We start from the raw sequence: 25,000 nt of genomic DNA on the forward strand, positions 1-25,000 counted from the left end.
CGGCTCTGCTTTCCTTTCAGAAGCCGTAACGGGACAAGAAACACGACTGGGACACGACCCACACTAGACACGACTGGGACACGACCCACACTAGACATGACTGGGACACGATCCACACCGGATACGACTGGGACACGACTGGGACACGATCACGACTGGACACGATCACGACTGGGACACGATCCACACTAGACACGACTGGGACACGATCCACACTAGACACGACTGGGACACGACTAGGACACGACTGGGACACAAACACGACTGGGACACGATCCACACTAGACACGACTGGGACACGAACACGACTGGGACACGATCCACACTAGACACGACTGGGACACGAATGGGAGGCCATTTCAAATAAGGTACACTGAAGACAATGGAGAAAGAGCTTGTGCAATTCTGCTTGACATGCCAACATTTCCTAAGGACAGTCTCCACACATGCAAGAGCCTGTCGGGGTGGGTTCACCTACAGATCTAAGAATGAAAGGCATGATTAAACGCTTGGCAAAGAGGGTGGGAATTCACCTCCAGTGCGCTCGTGAAAACACAAGAATGTCTGGACACACAATACCCTTAAGACAACACACACAACAGAGAAACACACAATAGACTCTGGTGTATAAGAGAACACACTGGGAGTGAGGAAGAGGAGGATTAGTGAGGAAGATGAGGATTAGTGAGGAAGAGGAGATCTGAAAGCCATGAAACCTGCAGCTCCACACAGGACCGGAGAACAGGACTGCGGATTAGGCGCAGGCCTGTGGATCTGTCTGCATAAACACAATACACTCCGATATGATCAACAGAATGACAGGACTTCTGCGCTCTCAAATTCTCATCAATCTGGGATTAGACCGTTTCATTCTTATCTCATCTTTCTTACACTGCAGCAAAGGGGGAAAAAACAGTGATATTATTTTCTCTGTATCTGTGTGTGTGTGTGTGTGTGGAGTTTGAGAGATGGTGAAAGAAGCACAGTGGCCCCAGGACAGTTTAGACCTGTGTGTGTGTGTGTGTGTGTGTGTGTGTGTGTGTGTGTGTGTGTGTGTGTGTGTGTGTGTGGTAGGACACAGTGTAGCAGGACACAGCAGGAGGCTTACCAGTTTGCTGTAATGGTACTTGCAGTAGCCGCAGTACTTGACGTTATCGGCGTCAGAGCCCTGCTCTTCGCACAGCAGTCCAGCAAACTGGGCACTGGGGGGGAAACAGGAAGCAGCGCGAGCGTGAGTTAAGTGCGCCACATACTCGACGCACCCGACCTGTAGCGCGACAATGTGGCGTCACAGAAGCGCCATAACCATTTATACTCGCGCGTCGTGGTCACGACACTAGTTGCAATATTCTCCTGAACAGAGGTGTCGCTGTTGTGAAAAGATTAACGCTAACTACGTTACACAGCAGAAGAAGCTGCATTAAGAAACACTAGTAGCAGAGAATGTAAACGGGCTCTGCTATTAGCTAGCCTCTGTGATGGTACTTCAGACTTTGGTTGCTACTATTCACAACTACCACCATCATTATCATCTAGTTTCCAAGGTGTGCGCACAGGTAGATAGATAGATAGATAGATAGATAGATACTTTAGTCATCCCGAGGGAAATTTTTTAATAATTTAAACAGTTTAGTTAGCTGGCTAGCTAGCTAGCAGCTGGCTGAGTTTGTGTAATTTCCTGAAGTGGAAAGAGATTTTGTTCAGGCCTTAATAGATATCCTTTGTTTGAAAATAAATCGTTTCTATTCTTTCCTCTTAATTCCATGTGTTGCAACTCTCGTTGGTAACTTTATTAACTTATCCAGCAAACTATTACAAATTCACGACTGTAACAAAACACTGCAACTCTCGCTTGCCCTCGAACTAGTCCATCTTCCTGTTTCCGCGTTGTCGCGCTCGTCTGAAAAAAAATTAGCGGTGCTCTACCTCGCGCTACCTGGCTAAAATCCTGGCGCGCCAGCAAGATCTACGTCATTTTGACGTCACGGTGTCGCGCTACCGGTCGGGTGCGTCGAGTATGTAGAACACCTTAGTCGCCCTTTTCAAACACACATCCCATTATATCGGCAAGAAGACAGAGCGTGAGTTAGTCGCCCTTTTTAAACACACATCCCATTATATCGGCAAGAAGACAAACGCTTGTTCGGACAACTTTGCTTGTTATTGTGATGTGTGATAAGTGATGTAAGTAGACCTTTAAAGCAATACCAAAGAACTTTTCCTTTGTCGCACGCACGCTATTTGTTTATCCAGCACCGGCTTTGCAAATAACAATGTCCACAGACAAGGTAGAATATGTTGCATGATTTTATGAAAGTACGATGTATTGCGACATCAGACGCAAGTCAAATTTGTAGTTTCTTATGTCTCATTCCATCGAACTACAGATCCGCTACTCGATCTGGCAAACTTACATAGTGCGGTTATAGCCGATAGAGGGCCGCAAAGCGAATGCAGAAGTGCCGTTCACCCTGTTACGAGTTGATGAACCACTGAAACAATTTTGGAAACATTATTTTAAGGTACAAAAAACTCTTTGGTGTTGCTTTAAAATTTTAACCATTAACTGACACTACACAATGGTCTCATCACTGGCAAAAAGAGACCTCTAAGATTTGGTATAAATTCATGACAGGTGAGATCAGGGCTTGTTTTGAGGCCCTGTGCGGTGCGGCGCCTCACCATGTGACGTGGAAGGCCTGGCGGCAGCCATGTTTGTTGCAGGTCATGCAGGCCCCAGTGGCAGCTTTGCTCTCTCGGCCCTGCTCCTCGCAGATGTAGCACGTCTACAAAGGAACGCCACGCACACACACACAAGCGCGCGCACACACACACACACACACACACACACACACACGCGCACACACACACACACGTGCAAACACACACACACGCGCACACACACACACACGCACACACACACACACACGCACACATACATGCGCACGCACACACAGCAATATCATACAGCCACAAAGAGAAGCGAGAAAAGGATTAATTCGACTGTGTGTGTGTGTATATATATGTGTGTATATATGAAGATGGGGGATGAGATGGGGGGGGGTTGTGTAGTGGGGGTTCAGTGCCGGCTGTTCTCCTGGCTTTCGTTCTGGTGCTCCGGCTGGCTGTTTTTCTCGGCTGCACGGTTAGTTAGGCGCCCGGGCTACGGCGGCGTGAGCCATGCGTCTCCCGCTCTCTGATGCCTGCCTTCCAAAGGCGCCCGATTATCTGGGCCGTGATAAGCATGCCGTTTGAAATTGCTTCACAGCGGACGACTTGATAACCAGCGGAGCTGCATCCATCTCATCTCAGGGCCCGACTCGATATGGAGGCATTTCAAGCATGAGATTAAACCTGGCTCCAGGTAGCGTCGGGCCTCAGCCTCAAACACAAAGGAATTAGCACGTCTGGGTTTGCCTGATCACCACACCGCTATAGCTGTCTACGAGGAGAATCATATTTGTTTGCATTGAAGGTACTTGTCAGGTGGGGGAAGAATGTTTTTTTTCTGAGCCGACATAAGAGTAGGCGAAGAAAGAAAGGAACGAAGCAACTGGCACTTTCAGGGGCGTCTTTGTGATGGTGTGTGTTCACCAACAAACTTTTGCTTACAATCTGATGTGTGAACGCAGGCTTAAAAACTCAGAGCACGTCATGAAGACTTGTCTGCGGACGAAAGTGTTTCTACGAGAATATTAGCATGAGTAGATCATGAGAATCTGGCTGGTGGCAGACCATCTCCTTGAGACAGGAAACATACTGGCGTTCAACATCCTGTGGCTCCATAAGCCAGGAGAGGCCCTGGTCCTGCTGCTGGACAGTTTACCTTGTTGTAGCGATCGTGGGGGACGGACGCCAGCACGATGGGCTCCATGGTGGACACGTTGGCAAACTCCACCTCTGGGATGTACAGAGCACAGACCACGTGTGCCCAGCCTGCAGAACACAACAGAACAGCACAACAGCACAGCTGAGCACACGCAGAGCCACATCACACTGAACTGGACTGGACTGGACTGGACTGGACATGGACCAACTCTTCAGCAGGTATGGTCACATCTGTGTGACCAGAATGTTGCCAAATGAACGTTCTAAAGAATATCTGGGTTCATTAAATTCAACATGGAATTTTAGAACCTTAAATTGTTGCAGAATGGAATCTTTTGCAAGAATGTTCCAAACTCCCCTGCTGAAGGGGGACCCTAGCCCAAGACTAAAAGCATTCTTCCCCAATGGAGACTTTCATTGAAGTTTGCCTTTAGTCTACGACTAAGCATAATCCATGGATGGGAATCTGGTCCGGAATGTTTTTTTTTTAATACACATTTTAGACATGCTGTCTGCTAGAATTACTGATTGAGGAAGGGGAAACTGTCTGACTCATCTTAGATGTGGCTTATGGCCACTACACACATACACTACAAGAGTAATGACAAACAGTGAACTTTCAATTAAAAAAACATGGGAGAAGATTACACATCTAACAATGAATAAATAAGCCTGAATGATCAAAGCAATCTCCCAGAATACATTTTACAGTGACAAACTGTCCCCCCACCCACGTTACCATGCCTACCCTCTGAACACAAAAACTAACATGACATCATAGCATGTATGCTAAGACAGAACATTCATAGGAAGCCTTCCCCACACACACACACACACACACACACACACACACACACACAGTGCAGAAGTGGTATGACGACAGCATCGTGCCGCAGTGGGAGCTGCATGCTGGAGCATGACGGGGGAACACGGGCGCACCAGAGAGAGCAGCAGCACACACGAAGGAGAGAGCAGCAGCACGCCACCTACCGCCACCAGCCACATGAAGGAGAGAGCAGCAGCACACACGAAGGAGAGAGCAGCAGCACGCCACCTACCAACACACGCCACACGAAGGAGAGAGCAGCAGCACGCACCTTACCGCTACCAGCCACACGAAGGAGACCTCCCACCTCCTACCGCCAACACACGCCTCCTACCGCCACCACACGCCTCCTACCACCACCACACGCCTCCTACCACCAACACACGCCTCCTACCGCCACCAGCCACACGAAGGAGAGAGCCGGCGCCCACAGCAGCACGCACCCTACCGCCTTCTACCGCCAACACACGCCTCCCGCCTCCTACCACCAACACACGCATCCCGCCTCCTACCAACACACGCCAGCCTCTCTGTGTGCACGCCGCGGGCAGGACGGGCACCACCAGCGCTGAGCTGCCCACACGCCCCCAGCGTACACATCACATTAAAACATTACGGCTCCAACTACTGTAATAACCCCATACCCACAGCTGCTGACTGCAGAACCACAAAACCACAAGACAATACTCTACAAGTGTGTGTGTGGAGTATTAAAACTCTCTCTCGCTCTCTCGCTCTCCTGCTCTCTCTCTCTCTCTCTCTCTCATCAGAGGGAGCAATAGCAAAGGCTAAACTTAAAGTTGAACCCCTGAACTGTCTTTGACCCCGGCGCACTGGGGCAGATGGGGCTTGTTGTTGTTTTGAAGTCCCTCCAAGAATCCCGCAGAAGCCAATAAAAAGTGGCCGTAAAACCCTCAGCACACACCAAAGAGTCACTCACCCCGGCTCTGTTTACGCGCAAGTCCCAAAAAAAAAAGAAGAAAGAGAGAGGGAGGAAAGGAAAGAAAAAAATATTTTCACATCCACCGTGTGTCACAGCACCCATCTCTCACATCCGTCTGCACTGTCCATTTCCCCGGTCCCCCCACGGACAGCCCCCACGCCGTGTCCCCCTCTCAGCGCTCGGGGAAGCCCTCGTGGCCAGCTGCGCTCCATGTGCTACACGCCGGCCGCTTGTTTTCGTTTGGGATTTCATCGTGTGTTTGCTCTGCTTAACTGTAGCAGCACCTGTGAAAACCACTTAAGGCGCCGGCGGGGGGGGGGTTGGTGGACAAGGGCCAGCCTGTGTGTCTGTGCTGGACGATCACGCGTCAGAACTCATACTGCATAAAAAAAAGAATTCCAGGGGCGCAGTGGCGCAGCAGGCTACAGCGCCCGTACCATGTCCGGGTCCTGCGGTCATGTCCCGATCCCACCCCATCTCTCTCTCTCCCACTCACTTCCTGTCAATCTTCACTGTCCTGTCAGAATTAAAAAAAGCAAAAAGCCCAAAAAATATACTTAAAAAAAAAAACGAATTCCGTCGCTAACTTTAAAAGGAGAGGGGAGAGTGGGGGGGAGACAGCGCACAGCTCGCTCAGGTATTCCTCCTATGCAGGACACCGCATCGGCTGCCCTCGATTCCTGACCACAACGACCTGCCACACCAATAAATCCATGTATTGAAGTCAGCTCTGTTTGACAACACACTGGCTCTGACTATCACATACATGTTCAAACTACTGACTTCAGTTGAGATGGAAAGGGCAAGAGAGAGAGAGAGAGACAGATAGAGAACGAAAGATAGAGAGAGACAGAGAGAGCAACAAAGAGAGCAAGGTAGAGAGAGAGAGAGGCAAGAGAGAGAAAGAAAGAAAGAAAGAGACAGAGAGGGCAAGGGACGAGAGACAGAGAGAGGCGAGAGCTAGAGAGAGAGAGAGAGAGAAAGAAAGAAAGAAAGATAGATTGAGATTTTGAATTGTACTTTATTGCGATGCACAACAGCACAAAACTTCAATGAATCAATGAACAAAATATTTAAAAAGAAAGAAAGAAATAAAGAAAGAAAAAGAGCAAGAGGAAGAGAGGCCATGCTCAACTGCCCCCTCCTTCCAGTCCCAGATGCGGCATAGAAATCCCTGCTCTGGTCATCGCGCTCCACGCACCGAGGAAGGGTCACCCTCACAGGGCCGGACACAGAGGGAAGAGTAACGTCATGGCCAAAGGTTGGAGGGTGCAGAGGGTGGTGTGGAGGGTGCGGAGGGTGCGGAGGGTGGCTATAAAAACGCTCGGACAGGCTGCTGTGTTTACAGATTGCAGGCTGACCTCCAGCTGAACCCTCAGTCCCGGGAAGGGAGAGGAGCCCCACCGCAACCTCACACTCACCCTGACCAGGGACTGCCCACCGCAACCTCACACTCACCCTGACCAGGGACTGCCCACCGCCCGGCCCCTCATAAAAGCCAGATGAAACGCAAACACACACACACAAAGAGAAAGTCTTTCTCGCACTCTCACTCACTCACTCACTCACACACACACACACACAAAGAGAAAGTCTTTCTCGCACTCTCACTCACTCACACACACACACACAAAGAGAAAGTCTCACTCACTCACACACACACACACAAAGGGAAGGTCTTTCTCATACTGTCACACTCACAATCATACACACACACACTCACACAAAGTCTCTTGCACTCACATTCACTAACACACACACACACAATCCAGCAGGTCTTTACCCCCCCCCCCCCCCCCCCCCCCCACACACACACACACACACACACACACAATCCAGCAGGTCTGTACCCCCCAACACACACACACCCCACGTTGTTTCATTATGCACAAAAACATAAGAAGTGGAAGACCACGAGGGTTTGTGCTTCACAAATTAGCATGGTGTGAGGAGGGGACCCTATTGGCCAATCTGCCATTCGCATAAATTAGCATGGTGTGAGGAGGGGACCCTATTGGCCAATCTGCCATTCGCATAAATTAGCATGGTGTGAGGAGGGGACCCTATTGGCCAATCTGCCATTCGCATAAATTAGCATGGTGTGAGGAGGGGATCCTATTGGCCAATCTGCCATTCGCATAAATTAGCATGGTGTGAGGAGGGGACCCTATTGGCCAATCTGCCATTCGCATAAATTAGCATGGTGTGAGGAGGGGACCCTATTGGCCAATCTGCCATTCGCATAAGAGCCAGCCTCATGTCAAACACCGTCTCCACAACATAAGCAGCTAGGCTGCTCATCTATAGCACGTCTGCTGTAGTAGAAAAGCTCACATCTCTGCATGTCTGCGCACAGTAAATATAGGACTACAGCTCTGATAAAATACTGCTTTTAATTGCTTCCATTTGGTGATTACAACACTGTACGAAACCCTGGCTGTCTATATGCCCTGACTGGCGATGCATTTCAAACAGCCCATGTGGTGTGTGGTGTGTGTGTGGTGGTGGAGTGTGTGTGGTGGTGTGTGTGTGGTGGTGGAGTGTGTGTGGTGGTGGAGTGTGTGTGGTGGTGGAGTGTGTGGTGGTGGAGTGTGTGGTGGTGGTGGAGTGTGTGTGGTGGTGGAGTGTGTGGTGGTGGAGTGTGTGTGGTGGTGGAGTGTGTGTGGTGGTGGAGTTTGGTGGTGGAGTGTGTGGTGGTGGAGTGTGTGTGGTGGTGGAGTGTGTGTGGTGGTGGAGTGTGTGGTGGTGGAGTGTGTGTGGTGGTGGAGTGTGTGGTGTGGTGGAGTGTGGTGGTGGAGTGTGTGTGGTGGTGGAGTGTGGTGGTGGAGTGTGTGTGGTGGTGGTGGAGTGTGTGTGGTGGTGGTGGAGTGTGTGGTGGAGTGTGTGTGGTGGTGGTGGAGTGTGTGTGGTGGTGGAGTGTGTGTGGTGGTGGTGGAGTGTGTGTGGTGGTGGAGTGTGTGGTGGTGGTGGAGTGTGTGGTGGTGGTGGAGTGTGTGTGTGGTGGAGTGTGTGTGGTGGTGGAGTGTGTGGTGGTGGTGGAGTGTGTGGTGGTGGTGGAGTGTGTGTGTGGTGGTGGAGTGTGTGTGTGGTGGTGGAGTGTGTGGTGGTGGTGGAGTGTGTGGTGGTGGTGGAGTGTGTGTGGTGGTGGTGGAGTGTGTGGTGTGGTGGAGTGTGTGGTGTGGTGGAGTGTGTGTGGTGGTGGAGTGTGTGTGGTGGTGGAGTGTGTGTGGTGGTGGTGGAGTGTGTGGTGGTGGTGGTGGAGTGTGTGGTGGTGGTGGAGTGTGTGGTGGTGGAGTGTGTGTGGTGGTGGAGTGTGTGGTGGTGGTGGTGGAGTGTGTGGTGTGGTGGAGTGTGTGGTGTGGTGGAGTGTGTGTGGTGGTGGAGTGTAAGCAGGCAAGCAGTCTTAGCAGTCAAGCAAATACTGGAGCAGAACAAAGAACACTTAAGAGAGCTCGCGGCCATTAAGGAGCAGGGCTGACACGGAGGCCAGGAACATGAGCCAGACCTGCTCTGAATGAGCCAATTACCCGCCACACAATGGGCTGTAAACGCATTCAGCCTCCCAGCTACCTTAACACAGACTGCACCAACACCAGACACCACTGCACCGCACCACACCAACACCGCACCAACACCGCACCACACCGCACGCATTCAGCCTCCCAGCTACCTTAACACAGACTGCACTAACACCGCACCAACACCACACCCGCACCACACCACACGCATTCAGCCTCCCAGCTACCTTAACACCGACTGCACCAACACCGCACCAACACCGCACCAACACCACACCCGCACCACACCACACGCATTCAGCCTCCCAGCTACCTTAACACAGACTGCACCAACACCGCACCAACACCTCACCAACCACTCACCAACACCTCACCAACACCGCACCAACACCGCACCAACACCGCACGCATTCAGCCTCTCAGCTACCTTAACACAGACTGCACAGACTGCACCAACACCACACCAACACCGCACCAACACCACACCAACACCACACCACACGCATTCAGCCTCCCAGCTACCTTATCACAGACTGCACCAACACCACACCAACGCCGCAACACACCACACGCATTCAGCCTCCCAGCTACCTTAACACGGACTGCACCAACACCACACCGCAACACACCACACGCATTCAGCCTCCCAGCTACCTTAACACAGACTGCACCAACACCACACCAACACCGCACCAACACCACACCGCACCACATGCATTTAGCCTCCCAGCTACCTTAACACAGACTGCACCAACACCACACCTGATACTAATACATATGCTTACATGCGATACACCACCCATCATAAAACATTTCAGTGACTGGCATACCTTACCATTCCAAAAGTGAAAAAATATCTCCATTTTTAATTCCACTAAACCGACACCAAAAAGAAAAGTTTACCATACTGAGGTTACAAAATCAAACAGTAGTTCCCAGATCCAAAGTTTAGCCACACATGCCACAAAACCTCACACCCTGTGTGTCGAGCGTTAGCAGACAGTTTACTGTCAAGAATCTATTTTACAACTTGACGTGAGAACAAAGTAAGAAGGCAGTCCTCAACTGGAGCACACTTAGGGTTAGAACACCACCTGTTTCTAAAACAACACTAGCTTGTGTACTTGGTCTTAACTGATGGCTTCACACCAACTCATGCTACAGCCAACACAACAACCCAATCAGACTTTTCCAAGAGTTACCTGCCTGAAGTTTAACCTTGTCAACCTTCCATAATTATGGAAATGACAATAACTTAGATTATGGCGATTCCAGACACATCAAGGGAGAATTTGAAGCCTTTTCTCGACATCACAGCCATGTCGTTTCCTCTCAACACAAAGCGCAAAGTATGAAACTACACACTCGATGAAAACAAAACCATAAAGCGCAAAGTATGAAACTACACACTCGATGGAAACAAAACCACGTGGTTATTTGTTTGTTGAAAATGTATTGCTAAATAGAACAGCAAAGCATTAGAGTCTGAAGTTGAGCGCCAGCTGGATTGAGTGAGTTATTTACGCATTTGTTTTCACCGAGTTGTCCCAAAGCGGAAGTGACCGCACTGTTGAGAATAAACAGCGGAAGAGAAATCAAAAGGCTTACAAATATATCAATGATAAATATTCATTGAGAGACGTACCTCCATTGTCCGTGCGTTTCAGGGCTCCGTCTTTGTGCGGACACAGCTCGCACCTCTGCAGGGAGAGAAACACAGATGAATGTCAGTGACCAGTCCTCCATATGACCTCAAACGCTTGGCCTTCGGTCCCAACACAGAGGCCGAGTGGTAGCCACTACCTCAGGGACTGGAAAGATTATTTTTAAAGGTAACATTATAACTTAAAAGTAATCCCTCCCTTTTCTATACTTTGCCACATACCCGGCTCAGGTTAGATGTCAGAAGAGCGATTTGGTGTAAAAGTGAGAGGGTTGAATTAACGGAAGCTTCTATCCGATAGATAAAATTAAATGAAAAAATGAAATGTAAAAATAACACACTATCATGCACTTGTCACTTCTATGTTGATAACATCTCTCATGCTAGCCCCAAATCTAGTTAGTTTGCTACTTTCTTTACAGCCGATTACATTGTTTTATTATTGGATGCTGTGTTAAGAATTTTAACGTTGCTGAAAAGTAACTTTACTAACATGCCAAATAGAAACACACTGTTACATGACAGGATTACATCGTAAAAATATATATATTCTTTAAAGTCCACACGATGGTTTAAAGATAAGGAACAGTAGTCCTTGCTTGTAAACAGATGCATAACTGACTGCAGGTTTGTGAACCCACAGGCTGCTTTGGTGTTGTTTAAGGCACTACGTTACGAGTGACTAAAACATTCAGAGCACTTTACTCTACCAGTCACCCCCAGCAAAGGTGGTAGTGCCAACTTAAAAAAAAAACAAATCTGTTCAGCTCACCCCTGCGCTTGATTAGATTTAATTGATAGCAAGCCATTATAAAGTCTCACTCTCTAGACTGTTATTGGGGGGGAAAACAGGATGAGGGTTTGAGAGGGGGGAGGGGAGGAGGTTTGGGCTCGGGGGTGGAGAAGGATGGAGGAGGGAGGACTAGTGTGGTCATGTTGGTCGAGCGCTACGCCTGCTGAAGCACAGGGGCTCCTCCAGATTACTGCTCTGGCTCAGCTGGACGCCAATGCGCGTGATTGGCTGACGCCATTTCATGTCAACATGGACGGCCACCATTTTTGTCAATTGAACCAACCCTGATTTTTGGGCTAACATATGCACACAGGGACCAACTGTGTTATTTGAGAGAAAGTATGCATCATGTCACCACATACTATAACCCGGGCCTTGCCCATGTGTACAGCACTTTGGTCGACTGTTGTTGTTTTTAAAGGGCTTTATAATGATAAACCTGAACCTGAACCTAATAATCAAAAGCGAAACGAGCAAATTGTGCCGTAGAAAACCAAGCTGTACAAGAACGATGTATGAGAAACCCAACAGAAGATTAGCCAATCAGAGAGGGCCACTAGTTCTTCTGAGTTGTCCTTTCCTTATAGGAATAGGACAAAAGTCACACTTTCAAGCCTGTCATTGTAATTCTGTACCAACCAAGTACCAACACACTTCTGTGAGTTAATTAGGACCTGGATTTCCCATGATCCTTAAAAGATGCTCACAGCTGATATTGCCCAGCAAAACATTTAAAAGCCACATCACATTTAAAAGTGCTAAATGTCACACGGGAGACCAATGTTCACATTCTGGTGTAGCCAAAAGTGGTTTTGATTATTAATTTACAGCTACTGCGACAGTGAGACAAAACCAACATGGTGGCTAAAACAGTGTACAAAATATTTCATGCTGCAGACCCCCATCATATCAGCTTTAAAAAAAACAAACCATGACGAATATATACAAGCAGAGACAGAATCACAACATGCTTAACATTTTTAAACTGCCAGGCCTTCAGACTACTGCACTGTGGTCTTGAAGGAGTAACTGTTCTGAAGAGGGAGCATCCTGAGCTTATGCTATATCCTTTAAACATGACTTGTCTTGACAACTCGCAAGCAGACTTCAACTGGATGCTGGTCAGAAATAGCCAAAGGCTGCCATAAAGTAGAGCCTTCCTGTTTTAATGTAAGTTCAGAGCTCTGAAAATGTAGTAACATTACAGCTAACAAAGCAGTTTGGTTTCAGGTGCACCTTCAACAAAACATACACCATATCTACACTATTCTGGATTCAAAACATACACCATATCTACACTATTCTGGATTCAAAACATATACCATATCTACACTATTCCAGATTCAAAACATACACCATATCTACACTATTCCAGATTCAAAACATAAAGCATACTGTATCTACACTATTCCGGATTCAACAACACATACACCATATCTACACTATTCTGGATTCAAAACAAACACAAAACACTTTGACTTCCACTACTAGCCTGCCAACAGTGAATCCAACATGAAGAACGAAGTCCAAGCTTTACTGGAGACGTGCACTTTTATTCAAGCCATTGGTGTGCAGCGATACTGACAATTGTGTGATTGGTGCGGATAGTCATGTGACCCATGTTTAAGGGTCCAGTGTGGACACCGACTGTTCCAGCTGGAATTCCAAACATACATCTGGACAGAGATTGTATTAGTTTTAAAACGCCATTTTAAAATGAAAACAGACCAGTGTGGATGTAACTATTGTTAAATACTTTTAGGAGAACCTAACAAATGCATCAACAGATTTCTACCTTCCAACCTGTCCCGCTTGCAATCGCATACATAATAGTACATAAGTAAGTAATAATACATATACGAGTGCATTTGTGATGGCGTGGACAGAAACACATCTGTTTTCATCTTCAATAGATGACTGTGTCCAGTTTGGCCCCAGCCCAGCTTTCAGACTTTGGGCCCCCACTCATTACATACCCTCATCTGCCCTGTTACCCAAATTCAGTCCATTATCCACACGGGCCCAGAGAAAGCTGCCCAATTATAATTGCCACATCCCAGAAACAAATAGAGGGGAGCACTGGTTGGGCTGATGGCTGTTCTTTTGCGGTTGCAAAAAAAACAAAATGTCAAAAAAAGAAAAAGAATAAAAATGAAAAGAAAAGCCCTTTTTGGTGTGTGAGCAGGTGCAGCTGAATGCTGTCAGTGAATGCACAGGCATCACACTACATGCAGTGGGGACAGCTCTCTCTGGCATTAGTCCAGCGCTGCCTGCAGAATGCCCACATTATCAGGGTTGCGCAACAGGCTTCTCATCCTGTGCCCCCTTCTTTATGCTCCAGAGCCCAACTGCCACGTACATTTCATGCCGGCCCAACGGCGTCGCGCACTCTGGACTGCACCGTCCCTCCCCGATTCACTCTCTCTGGCCCGGCGCGCATATCCAGGGTATATACAGAAATTCTTAAGTTGAATTTAATACCTTTTATAATACCATCACAATATTGTTTAATACCAACACGACTTCGAGCTGCAACTAGCGGCAACCTTTCGAAGTTCAGTGTTAACTAATTATAAAGTAACAGATTACGGTCATTTTTGTTACTTAACTTTCTGAGTAAGAAAGTGTAGCAATGCTTACAATTCAAATCAAGTATCTATTATTACAGTTACTGGATACTTTTGTTCCTTTTTTGCTTCAATAAAAACACTGGCCTATACACAATTATTTGTTATTTAATCCTAACCCAAGATAAAAAAGTTATTTCATTGTTAATTTCATTGTTTTTCCCCCCTTTCATTTAATTATATATTTGTTTGAATGAAAAGGCCTTCTGCCTTTATGGGGACTTTTCATTTGAAAATGGGTTATTGTGATACTGTATGTAGGCTAGGGCTAGTTAGGCTATGTCTGCTGCTCATATACATGGATTTCTATGGAACGTCACGAAAACATGCGTGCGCAACCAAGAGGCAGAAAGCACCATAGAACAGCATAGAGCAATGCAAAAGAGCAAAAGAATAAAATGAGTTTTTGTGCTGAAAACCAATTCGAAATCACGATGGTTAGAGAATATTAAATATGTTCAATATCCCTAACGGAATGCATGTCTTCGCCAAAAATGACAAAATACGATGTTATATTAATAATCCAAATGAACGTCAAACTTTGAAATATAGTCTGAAATGAGATGTTATTATCATTGAGACAACAGGGGTATACAAAAAAATCCGATTGTAGCTTACAGCAGCCGACTATTTAGGTTAAGTTTATAACGTTGTGGACGACCACCAAGCGTCTTCTGCCTCAAGGCTGCGTGCGCATCTAGTTTTGTTGGTAAACGGGAAACTCCATATGTGACCTGACGGCATTCACTCCCATCCAGGGGCATTTATTGTCTTTTTACAGACGTGGTAATAAGCCTCTTGGCTGTTGCCAACTAGCCTAAGCCAGTCTTTAAATCTCGAGTCCTCTAACCAAATGTCCGAAAAAATAACATTTCCCACTTTTGGCAACAAGTTTAGGCAGTAAGCCAGCCGTAGCCTATATCCAGTTTGAGCATAGAGTTTGAGGGGGCGCTAAAAGTTTTTACCGCGAACGCACACTGACATATCGCTCAGGTCCTACTCGCACATATAATTAATATAATATAAATAAATTCACGTGAATTTTAGGAGACAGGCCTGCACTTAACACAAATGGAAAACATCATAGCTAGTGGTTCGAAAATGTAATACCTCATCAGATGACGTTTATTACTTTTTAATACTTTTAAATGGCCTTAAATTTGGCTAATTTCATTTACTACCTTTTAATATTTTTTACAACCCCGCGGACACCCTGATATCCACGTCCAGAGCCGATTCACTCTCTCTGGCCCAGCGCACATATCCACGTCCAGAGCTGATGGAAACGGGAGGGAGAGCGTCATTATGACAAAGACCTGATGTGAACAGCGAGAGAACGAGAGAAAGAGTGTCTGGGAAAAGCCACACAAAGAATCACTTTCTCCAGACATATCGGACAAAGGTCCAGCTTAGCCCCTCAGTTGTATAAGCGTGCATGCATTTGCAGCGAATCCCACAAAAAAATCAAAGCAACACACCATGACATTGGCATTTGTTTTAATCCTTGTCTTGGTGCAAACGACAGAAATTTAGCAAAATGTAACTTAATGTTGTAGGGCGACCGAGAAAACGGACTTGCATATTTTTGTATAATTGAGATTTTGGACAACATCAGAATATGTCAGATGTTGTATATATCAGAATAATATATATGAACAACACAAGCCGTGCTGCTGCTTGCAATCCAATCCAATGGTTAGCTGATGGGAACGCTGCACTTGGGGGTCCTATACACAGAACCTGTGCTTAGCAGTGTAGCAGGCCTTTCAGTGCTCACTGCCGTCAGACAGTAACATTGCACCAATGGGATTTCACAGTTGCTTGATTGTTAAAACATGTTTGAAGCTTCAATAGCTCCAGTGCTTGGTCTCAAAACCAACAAAACTGCACGGTTTACTTGAAAAACACAATCAATAATGAAATCCCACCCATAATGCAGCAATATTTTACTACATGCTACAACATGCTACGCTACAACATGCAACCTACTACTTCGCCTGAGTACAGGCCCTGCAGAAGCATAGAGTAGTACAATCACCAATAGGTACAAACACAGTGGGATTTCATTTATCTTTTTGTCCGTCCATCTCTCCCTTCCTCCCTCCCTTCCATCCTCCCTCCCTCCCTTCCATCCTCCCTTCCATCCTTCCTCCCTCCCTTCCATCCTCCCTCCCTTCCATCCTCCCTCCCTTACTTCCTTCTATCCTCCCTCCCTCCCTCCCTTCCATCCTCCCTCCCTCCCTCCCTCCCTCCCTTCCTTACTTCCTTCTATCCTCCCTCCCTCCCTTCCATCCTCCCTCCCTTCCTTACTTTCTTCCATTCAATGTGTCAACAAAACAGGCATGAAGTTTTTTAGTTGAAACTTAAAAAGTTTGCCTGGTAATTCATGATAATTCCAGCAAATAAAGATCTTTTCTTGGTCTATCGACTTATTTATTGTCGCTACAGTGTTTCCCACAGAATTGAATTCTATTTGTGGTGGCAGGTTTGCAGAATTAACAAATTAGCGCGGCGTGGATATGATGCTAACTAGATTTAAGCACAAATTTTAGTACAACCTGGAAAATCATTGTGTGGTGGTCAATGTTGATATTGTGGTGGGCCGCCACAAATAAGTCAATGTATGGGAAACACTGCGCTATTAAATCCCTACGAACCGAAAGTTGATAGACGTGGGATGTAACTTTTCACCTTGACAGCTTGGACCAATGATTGCACAATTCTGACTGAAAACGCTTCTGCATAGGATACTCTCGTGTTTCCTCGCGTATCGGGCCTTTCTCCTCTCTCTCTCACCTCCTCTGGTTGCAATCCTTTGCACATCCTTTGAACGATTTCCGGAGCACGAGCCGGAGGACCAAGGACAGAGGAGAGAGGCCGCATGCGAATAAAGGGGTTGGGATGCACCTCAGGTTTACACAAAATCAAAACAGGACAAAAGGCAGATCAGATGGTGGCACTCAAGTCTGAAGTCTTTTGAGGTGAAGTCGCAAGTCAAGTCTGAAGTCACTGTTTATGCTGTTTATGCGACTTAAGTGCGACTCCCCATTTCTGCTGTGTGTGTGGTGTGTGGTGTGTGCGTGTGTGTGTGTGTGTGTGTGTGTGTGTGCGTGCAGGGGAGACTCACCACCCTGGCAGCTCTCTCCTGGGATTCACACTTCCTGCAGAACCAAGGACCCGTAGGGACTTGCACAATTCCATAGCACGCTGCAAGAGAGACCGGAAATAAACAGGAATTACGAGAATGATTGTGCCGCGCACATCTCATGTCATGTACTGTTGATCTAAATGGGGTCTTCCTGCACCTCCCTCAGCATGGGGGGCTTTAAGCTTGCATGATGAGAAATATGAATTATGTGGCTCATGTGTGAATAACAGGGGCTCCTCAATAACTGTATGAAAATGGAATCTATAGTGCCCTATTAATCACATATCTGGGCACCATGTGGCTACATAAGTCACTGTAGGATAAATTGCACGACATTGTTATGATTTGCACTGATTTTCACAAAGTTTTCATATGCAATGCAATGTCATTCATCTATAATTTATAGCCTTGACGCTACAGGTGACAATGGCAAGAGAGCAAACTGTCCTACTGCTTCTGAATACAAAATAAAGAATTGATTTCAACAACCTAGGAATTCAATAATCTGCAAAGACCACTCTCATGACAAAACAAACTAATTCACAACTTCACCCTGAAAGCCCTCAAATAAAACGTCCTCTGAACAAGGACACACACAGGCAGGTGTGCAAGTAACGCTTGTATCCTTGGACTGGTCGGCTAAACAGAGGAACTAGCCATCTTACCAGCGTAGAAGTGCGAAAGTGAATCCAGTATTTCAAGTTATCCAATAACATCCGCCCACTCTTTAACCGTCCATACAACCATCTCATCTGAAGATAAGACAACATGAACTAGAACATGAACGAGTATCTATCTATATATCTATCATACAAGGTCATTTGCTAAGGTGACCAATACCGATGGAGACTCACGGGGGAAATCTGATGTGTGCTGACTAGAAATTTACACCACCCTTCAAATCGACAAAACTTCCTGAAGTCATTGCAGAAGCCATGCAAAGCCATGATCCTAATCCACGTTCCGACTCGCAATGTAGGTCAGTTCAGAGAGCACTGGTGGATTTTCATTTGGCTAAAGCACACTAACCCACTTACACTGTAAACTCACTGTCACCTGCCCATGCTAACTCCGGATGTCTGATCATGCTATTCTACCGATGTATGCTAAACAACATTTACAGTTGCTCACTTTTCAGTTCTCGTAAAGCAGCAGTAGGCAACATACCGAGGTCAACACGTTCTGGCAGCTAACCGTAAAACTAGCTTTACATCCATCACCTATCAATTAAATATAAAGCCTCTTTCCGTAGACCATGCGTGTCGCTGTGACTGTACTCAATAACAATGGGAGCAGGCAAAGATTCATGCAATCCTCCATGCATGCAAGCTTCACCTTATCTGGAGCAGCGGCAAATTTGCCAGCTGCTAGGCTAGTTAGCGTTGTATTATTAATGCAAGCAGCATGCTAGGTCTCAAACATTAGCTGTATATTGTTTATCGAAACATTACCAAGTCATGACAAAAATTCCCCAGCGTAAGTAACGCATGCTGTCGTATCAAAGCTTGCTATCTGGTAAAGTCCAGAACTAGGATCTTTATTAGGTAACCAACTGTTATGTTGAGGTTGGCATAAAATCGGGCAATAACTTAGCTCGCTGTTATTAGCTAGCTAGCATTAACATCATAGTTTGCGGTCTAACCAAGGTTCACGTAAACAAAACACGTGTGACAGCAGTCTGACTGAATGACCGAATCATTGTTTTGATAACAGTGTCAACTGTCTGGCTTGGTAATAAACATATCTACATATTCTAGCCTCTTCTCAGTGGAAGGACCAAAAAGGCACCTGGTTAGCTGGCTAGGATAGCTGAGTACATGGATAACTGGCTATCTAAGCTAGGCTCCGCACTGGAGGGAAATCATGGTTGAGCCGAGGTCAATAAGAGGGCCTAGCACAGCCAGCTAACGTTGGCAACAACTTCAGCAGATTATTCTCATCATCACTTGATGCAATTAATCAAGTATTTAATAAATATGATTTACCTTGATGCACAGCGACGTTACAACCATGACCGTCACAATAAACCAGAGGATTTTCGGCCCAGCCTCTCTCATCTGAGCAAACGCAGCAGCCTCCAATCATCTCCTTCATATTATTCGCCAAGTAGTCGTCTTCCACTGCCAGATACAGCTCACTGGATACCATCTACAATGTAAGTAATCAAGAAAACGTAGCACTAATTGTTTACATTAAGTCTTCATATCTCGTTTGAATGTATAGATTAGGTCCCACTCCTCTGGAAGGCCATTTTTTTTGTCGTGTTTACTTCCCCAATAGTATTTTCGCTCAGCACACAAATGCGAGCTAGAGGCTCTCGGGAAGTAGGACCACGTGGGCGCATGCGCGTGGACATGACAGGGAGAGAAGAATGGGGGTCTAGTTGGTTACATTGTATAAACAAAATAGGTTGGTTATGCAGGTAGTATTTTGGCTCTTAACTTCATGCTAAAAAATGTGGAAGTTGCTCCAAGTCTAGACCTATCCTTTATCAGTGTCAGCATTGGTATAAAACAATGAATGCTTGGGAATCAAATCAAAGGATAATTGCAGGCCTTCATAAATGAACCTCATAATTTACTATCTTATTCATTTGGAAAGAGACCATGATTCATTTCATATGAAAAGAAGCACATTTGGTTTTAATGCATTGCCCCAAACACATGTCCGGTTGCCATCATGACCTTTCAGTGAAACTGCTTTTGGGTTGGAGGACCTGCTTGAGTTGGAGGACCTCAGAAGCAGAACACAATTAGTCCTCTTCAGTGTTTCCTTTCATCTTGGAAAACTCTACTATGTTAAGAGGGTGCAAATAGCTAATGTTCAGGATGGTCATGGAAAACTCTACTATGTTATAAGAGGGTGCAAATAGCTAATGTTCAGGATGGTCATGGAAAACTCTACTATGTTAAGAGGGCGCAAATAGCTAATGTTCAGGATGGTCATGGAAAACTCTACTATGTTATAAGGGGGTGCAAATAGCTAATGTTCAGGATGGTCATGGAAAAGAAAATGTTCCTTAAAACCACAGCCATCAAACTCCAACAAACAACAAACTTGAAATAGCCTACGCAACAGTTATGCATAATGTGATTGGTTGAAATCCATAGCCTATGCAACAGTTATGCATGATGTGATTGGTTGAAATAGCCTATGTAACAGTTATGCATGATGTGATTGGTTGAAATCTATAGCCTATGCAACAGTTATGCATGATGTGATTGGTTGAAATCTATAGCCTATGTAACAGTTATGCATGATGTGATTGGTTGAAATCTATAGCCTATGTAACAGTTATGCATGTGATTGGATGAAGTCTATAGCCTATGCAACATTTATGCATGATATGATTGGATGAAATAACAGAAATCCTTGGATAGTGGATAGCACTGGACAACTGTTGCGTGATGCTGCATGAGAGGACAGGCTTAAACAGCATTGGTGAAAACAAGTGTTTATTATTGCTTGTCTCTTATGCTAATTGGCCACATACAGTTTCAAAACTGCTGCAGGCTTCATCGTTTCAGCATATAGTCAAAATCACTATGTGAGGCTTTAGAATTCAAATCACTGGGTTAGGCTACACAATGACAGTTGAAGCTGCTGCTAGTGGTATAAAATAGTATGGCAGTCGTATGGTTAGTGTCACACTGAATCAAATGGCAAGCATAGATACACACTATCTGAAATTCACCAGTTTGGCTATTGCTTGTGTTGAAACTTTATTTGCCCATTATCCTCCTCATACCTGTTTTCCTGAGAGTGTCTCATTAACCCTTCAGCAGGGGAGTTTTAAACATTCTAACAGAAGATTCTGTTCCGCAACAATGTAAGGTTCTAAAAGTCCATGTTGAATTCAGAGCCCTAGATAAGGCCAGAGAGGGTTAAATCAAGGATCTTTGATAAGGCTCTGGAATTAAATTAACTCAGATATTCTTTAGAATGTTCAACTTCCAACATTCCGTACCGGATTGCTTGTTGTCAGCATCTAAAAGCCATATATCTTACAGACACGTTGTTATCATAGTATACTGCCAGTGGCCCATAGAAAGAAGGACATAAAGACACATCTGGGGGGGGGGGGGGCTTTAGCCGCAATCATTATTATTTGTTTGTCTGCTTGTGCATATTACGTTATACCATCTTGCATTGCAGTCTTCAGTTTTGCTATGAGGTGGTTCCGTAATACTAGTAAAGTTCTATTGCACACAATGACCTACACACTATCATGCATCATCCACAACACTCACCTGGGGTATATTACTGGAAATACACCAATGCTATATATTACTAAAATAAATAATGATATTCTGAATAATGCATGCACTATATGCTGCACGTGTTCTCTCTATGTTGTTTTTTTGTTTGTTTGTTTTGGTGTGTTTTGTTTGTTCACTTTGACCTTCTTTTCATTCTTAATCACTGGCTTTTGTTATTTTTGTTTTGAATATACTGACAGATTGTCAAAGCATGCACAGGGTAAGTGAGAGGAAGTATGAGTCAACTTTGCAATAACATAATCACAAAAATACATAGTTGCTTACAGAATTAAATTCCAAAGTGACATGTGTTTATATTTATAAACATAGTTTTAATATAGATTTGGACAAAAAAAACAATATTTTTCTATTACAAGTTGACAAATGTAATATTAAATATTAAATAAATAGCACATTGAATGTATTGAACATTCAAATGTAAATAAATATTTTCTTATCAAAGAAAAAATATATAATTAGTACAATTAAATAAGCTCTCTGTGGTGTGTGTGTGTGTGTAAAGGTATGTGTGTGTGTGTGTGTGTGTGTGTGTGTGTAAAGGTGGGTGTGTAGATGGGGGATGGGCAAAATGGAGGGGTATTCCCTCTGAACCTGGGGGCTTCTAGTATCACAGAGCACAGACAGTGACCAGCCAACATATCTTCCTGCATTCATGCCTGATTTAGTCTGTTTCCAAGCTGGTACAATAACCACAACATATAATTACAGGCCATGTAATTGGTGATTAGTGAGGTGGGCCAGTTATTCTGCCCAGTCCTTTGTTTTGAAGGTATAACTTGTTGATATTCCCCAAGAAGGGTATTTTCTATAGTTCCCTGGAAAAGGCTTCAGATTTGAAAAGCTCTATCTCATGATATGTAGTTAAAATGCATATGGTTAAAATTCACATTTACACGTAGATTTTACTCTGTTATGCTTGGACATGCCACGTTCCCTTTTGGGATGAGGCCAGACGTTGGCAGCCAACTTCCGCTGGACGATTCAGTGAGTCATCTCTCTCCTCTTGCGACAAAAGCCTTCATCTGCCACATTCTCTTTGTGCATTCTAAATGTCAGTATTCACTGGTATACGCGAGATATATCTACAAGATAGTCCATGCCTCGGTAGCTGATGAAGATTAAAAAACTATAATGCCTACGTTGTTGTGTTTTCTATATAATATACGGAAGAGAACCAAAGCGCGCGTGTGATGCGCAAGGTAACTTAACTGATTAAGCACCTAAGATAAGACAGACCATAGCCTGAGCATTAGAAACACGGAGCAGCGCAGCGAGGCCATCGTTACGCATGGGCTATAGCCTACTGCAACTATGCCAGCCACAATAATTAAGCCACTTATTTTGGAAGGTTATAGAAGCCCATTAGCACATGCCCTGATCTGCAATGAAAAGTTACGATCAGATGTCGTGGTCTAGTGATTATTATAACTGGGCCTTGACCTGTTGATTCTGGTGCAATGACGCTTGCACCCCAGATCTATGGTCTCACACACTGCAATGCAATATTTCAAACGTAGACTAAATTCTATTTTTGAAAGATAACAGTTCCCTTCTCTCTATTCACAAGACTGTGTTAAATTCCTGTTCGGATTTACGTTTTATATCTGTTTCAATTAGGTTACTGAACGATACCCTGGAATTTGATTATACTGAGACAACGCGTCTCATATGCTGTCAGGCTACAATAAGAAGCACGGCTATGATGCATGATATAATAACCGTAATGGTATGCCTTTTTACAGCATGGATTCATAGTTGAGAACAGTTATGTTTTCAGAGGACTTATTGCGTGTCGTCTTTGCACGAGGCCTAGAAACTGTTACGAGACCTGAGCCCGTGTAAGTGACCACAAGACAAACGCACGTCAAAGTCCCATCAAATGAAAGGAAAGGGAAAGTATTTCAAAGAGAATACTTAACCAACAATTATAAGGGAAATTGGCATTAGCGTTCAAAGTGTTAAAAACACATCCTGGTTAATTAATATCATTAAAATAATTCATGCCAAACGCTTTAGACATGGATACTCATGAGCATTTCAAATATTGTGACTTTTTCGTAGAATAGCCTTGTAGTCAACCTTTTTTCAGGAATTGCTTAAGTTATCATCAATTAATTTGGTGTGTGCTGTGGTCATCTTATAATAATATAATACAACATAGGCCTATTTCCTTCTCCGTGTTTAACTCAGACATTGTAGGCCTGCAAAATTATCATCCAAAACACTCCATGCTCAAGGCACACCTGCTCCCTACGGACTGAGGAGAGATTCAGATTGTCCAGAATGTAAACATTTCCCCCACATTTAAACTGCCCGATATCACTCCCACAAAACTCTGAAATCCATGATGCTGACTGTGGAGGCGCAACATCTGCTCGCGCGTACCGCTAAGAAAATAAACACTTTGTAATGACGAAGTATTCTTTCAGAATTGGACTCAAATTGTTGACAAACGTGATTGTCAATTATAATTTAATTTGCAATATAAATGGATATAACATATGTTCGGTGGGTCTCCTAACGATTGCATAATCATCATTCTTTGAACGTGCCCATCTTAACTGGATTGGTTTATGATACTGTGCAAAGTATATACGGTCTGGACGCCAGGCACATAGCTTATTGCTTGGGGTGCATGTGTTATAAGATGTCTGTCTGGCCTGTGCCATCAGTGGTGTTACAGACGACTAGAGTGGTCACCCAACCATCTTGCATCGTGAAGGGTTAAGGACTGGGTTTGTGGCACGAGCTGCATTTACGCAAAGGCTTGTGGGTAAGGCAGGGGCACAAGATATACAAATAGACACGACACCGCGGGGTGAAAGGTTATTTTGGCCCACCCCCATCCGATTCACACAAGGTGTCAGATTGCATGTAAAAATTTCGTCCTCGAGGTATCTCATCTTGAACCGCAGGTACCCAAGTTGACTTATATTTCACCGACTCTTAAATATTTGTACTTTATCTAGCTTAACAGTTTGCTCTACAAACTGAGTTCACTTACTTTAAAGTGGCAAAAGTGGAGCGGGACTTTGTTATTCATATATGACTCCAATACTTGCAATGGGCCAGTGTCCGTTTGCTGCATAAGTTGTAAAAAGATGTGCACACTACCACAACGTTTGGTTTAAGGGAAGACTCATTTAAAACAGTGTGGTGAAAAACAACAGAATATCCTGAGTGGGGCGTAACGTAAACTATTCGCAAAATCCCAAAGTGTGTTATAAAAGCATGGACCAACCAAATTTCAACAGTTTTGTCGGAATTGTCCCAGTAACTGTAAGACAACATAAACTATTCAAAAGCGCTACGCTGGAAAATGAAACAATGTCTCTGAAAGCTATGGTAGGCTAGAGGCAAGTGGAGCTCAACAC

At 45.0% G+C, this 25,000-nt stretch overlaps 2 protein-coding genes across 2 annotated transcripts in view; one reads left to right on the plus strand and one right to left on the minus strand.

Moving 5' to 3' along the window:
- The window catches only part of mllt10 (MLLT10 histone lysine methyltransferase DOT1L cofactor), a 76,611-nt gene extending 56,928 nt beyond the window's left edge, over positions 1-19,683 (minus strand). Inside the window, 6 exon segments of the mRNA XM_042067373.1 lie at positions 1,109-1,202; positions 2,683-2,786; positions 3,827-3,936; positions 10,761-10,815; positions 17,326-17,405; positions 19,332-19,683. Coding sequence (XP_041923307.1) covers positions 1,109-1,202; positions 2,683-2,786; positions 3,827-3,936; positions 10,761-10,815; positions 17,326-17,405; positions 19,332-19,494 — 606 coding nt within the window. The 5' untranslated portion in view covers positions 19,495-19,683.
- A 4,783-nt stretch (positions 19,684-24,466) lies between these two features.
- The window catches only part of skida1 (SKI/DACH domain containing 1), a 10,535-nt gene continuing 10,001 nt past the window's right edge, over positions 24,467-25,000 (plus strand). The window contains exon 1 of the mRNA XM_042067374.1: positions 24,467-24,541. The gene's annotated coding sequence lies outside the window, so the exon portion shown is untranslated. The remainder of the gene's footprint in view (positions 24,542-25,000) is intronic.

The sequence above is a fragment of the Alosa sapidissima genome, chromosome 17, assembly GCF_018492685.1.
Source record: "Alosa sapidissima isolate fAloSap1 chromosome 17, fAloSap1.pri, whole genome shotgun sequence".
In the NCBI taxonomy this organism is placed as follows: Eukaryota; Metazoa; Chordata; class Actinopteri; order Clupeiformes; family Clupeidae; genus Alosa; species Alosa sapidissima.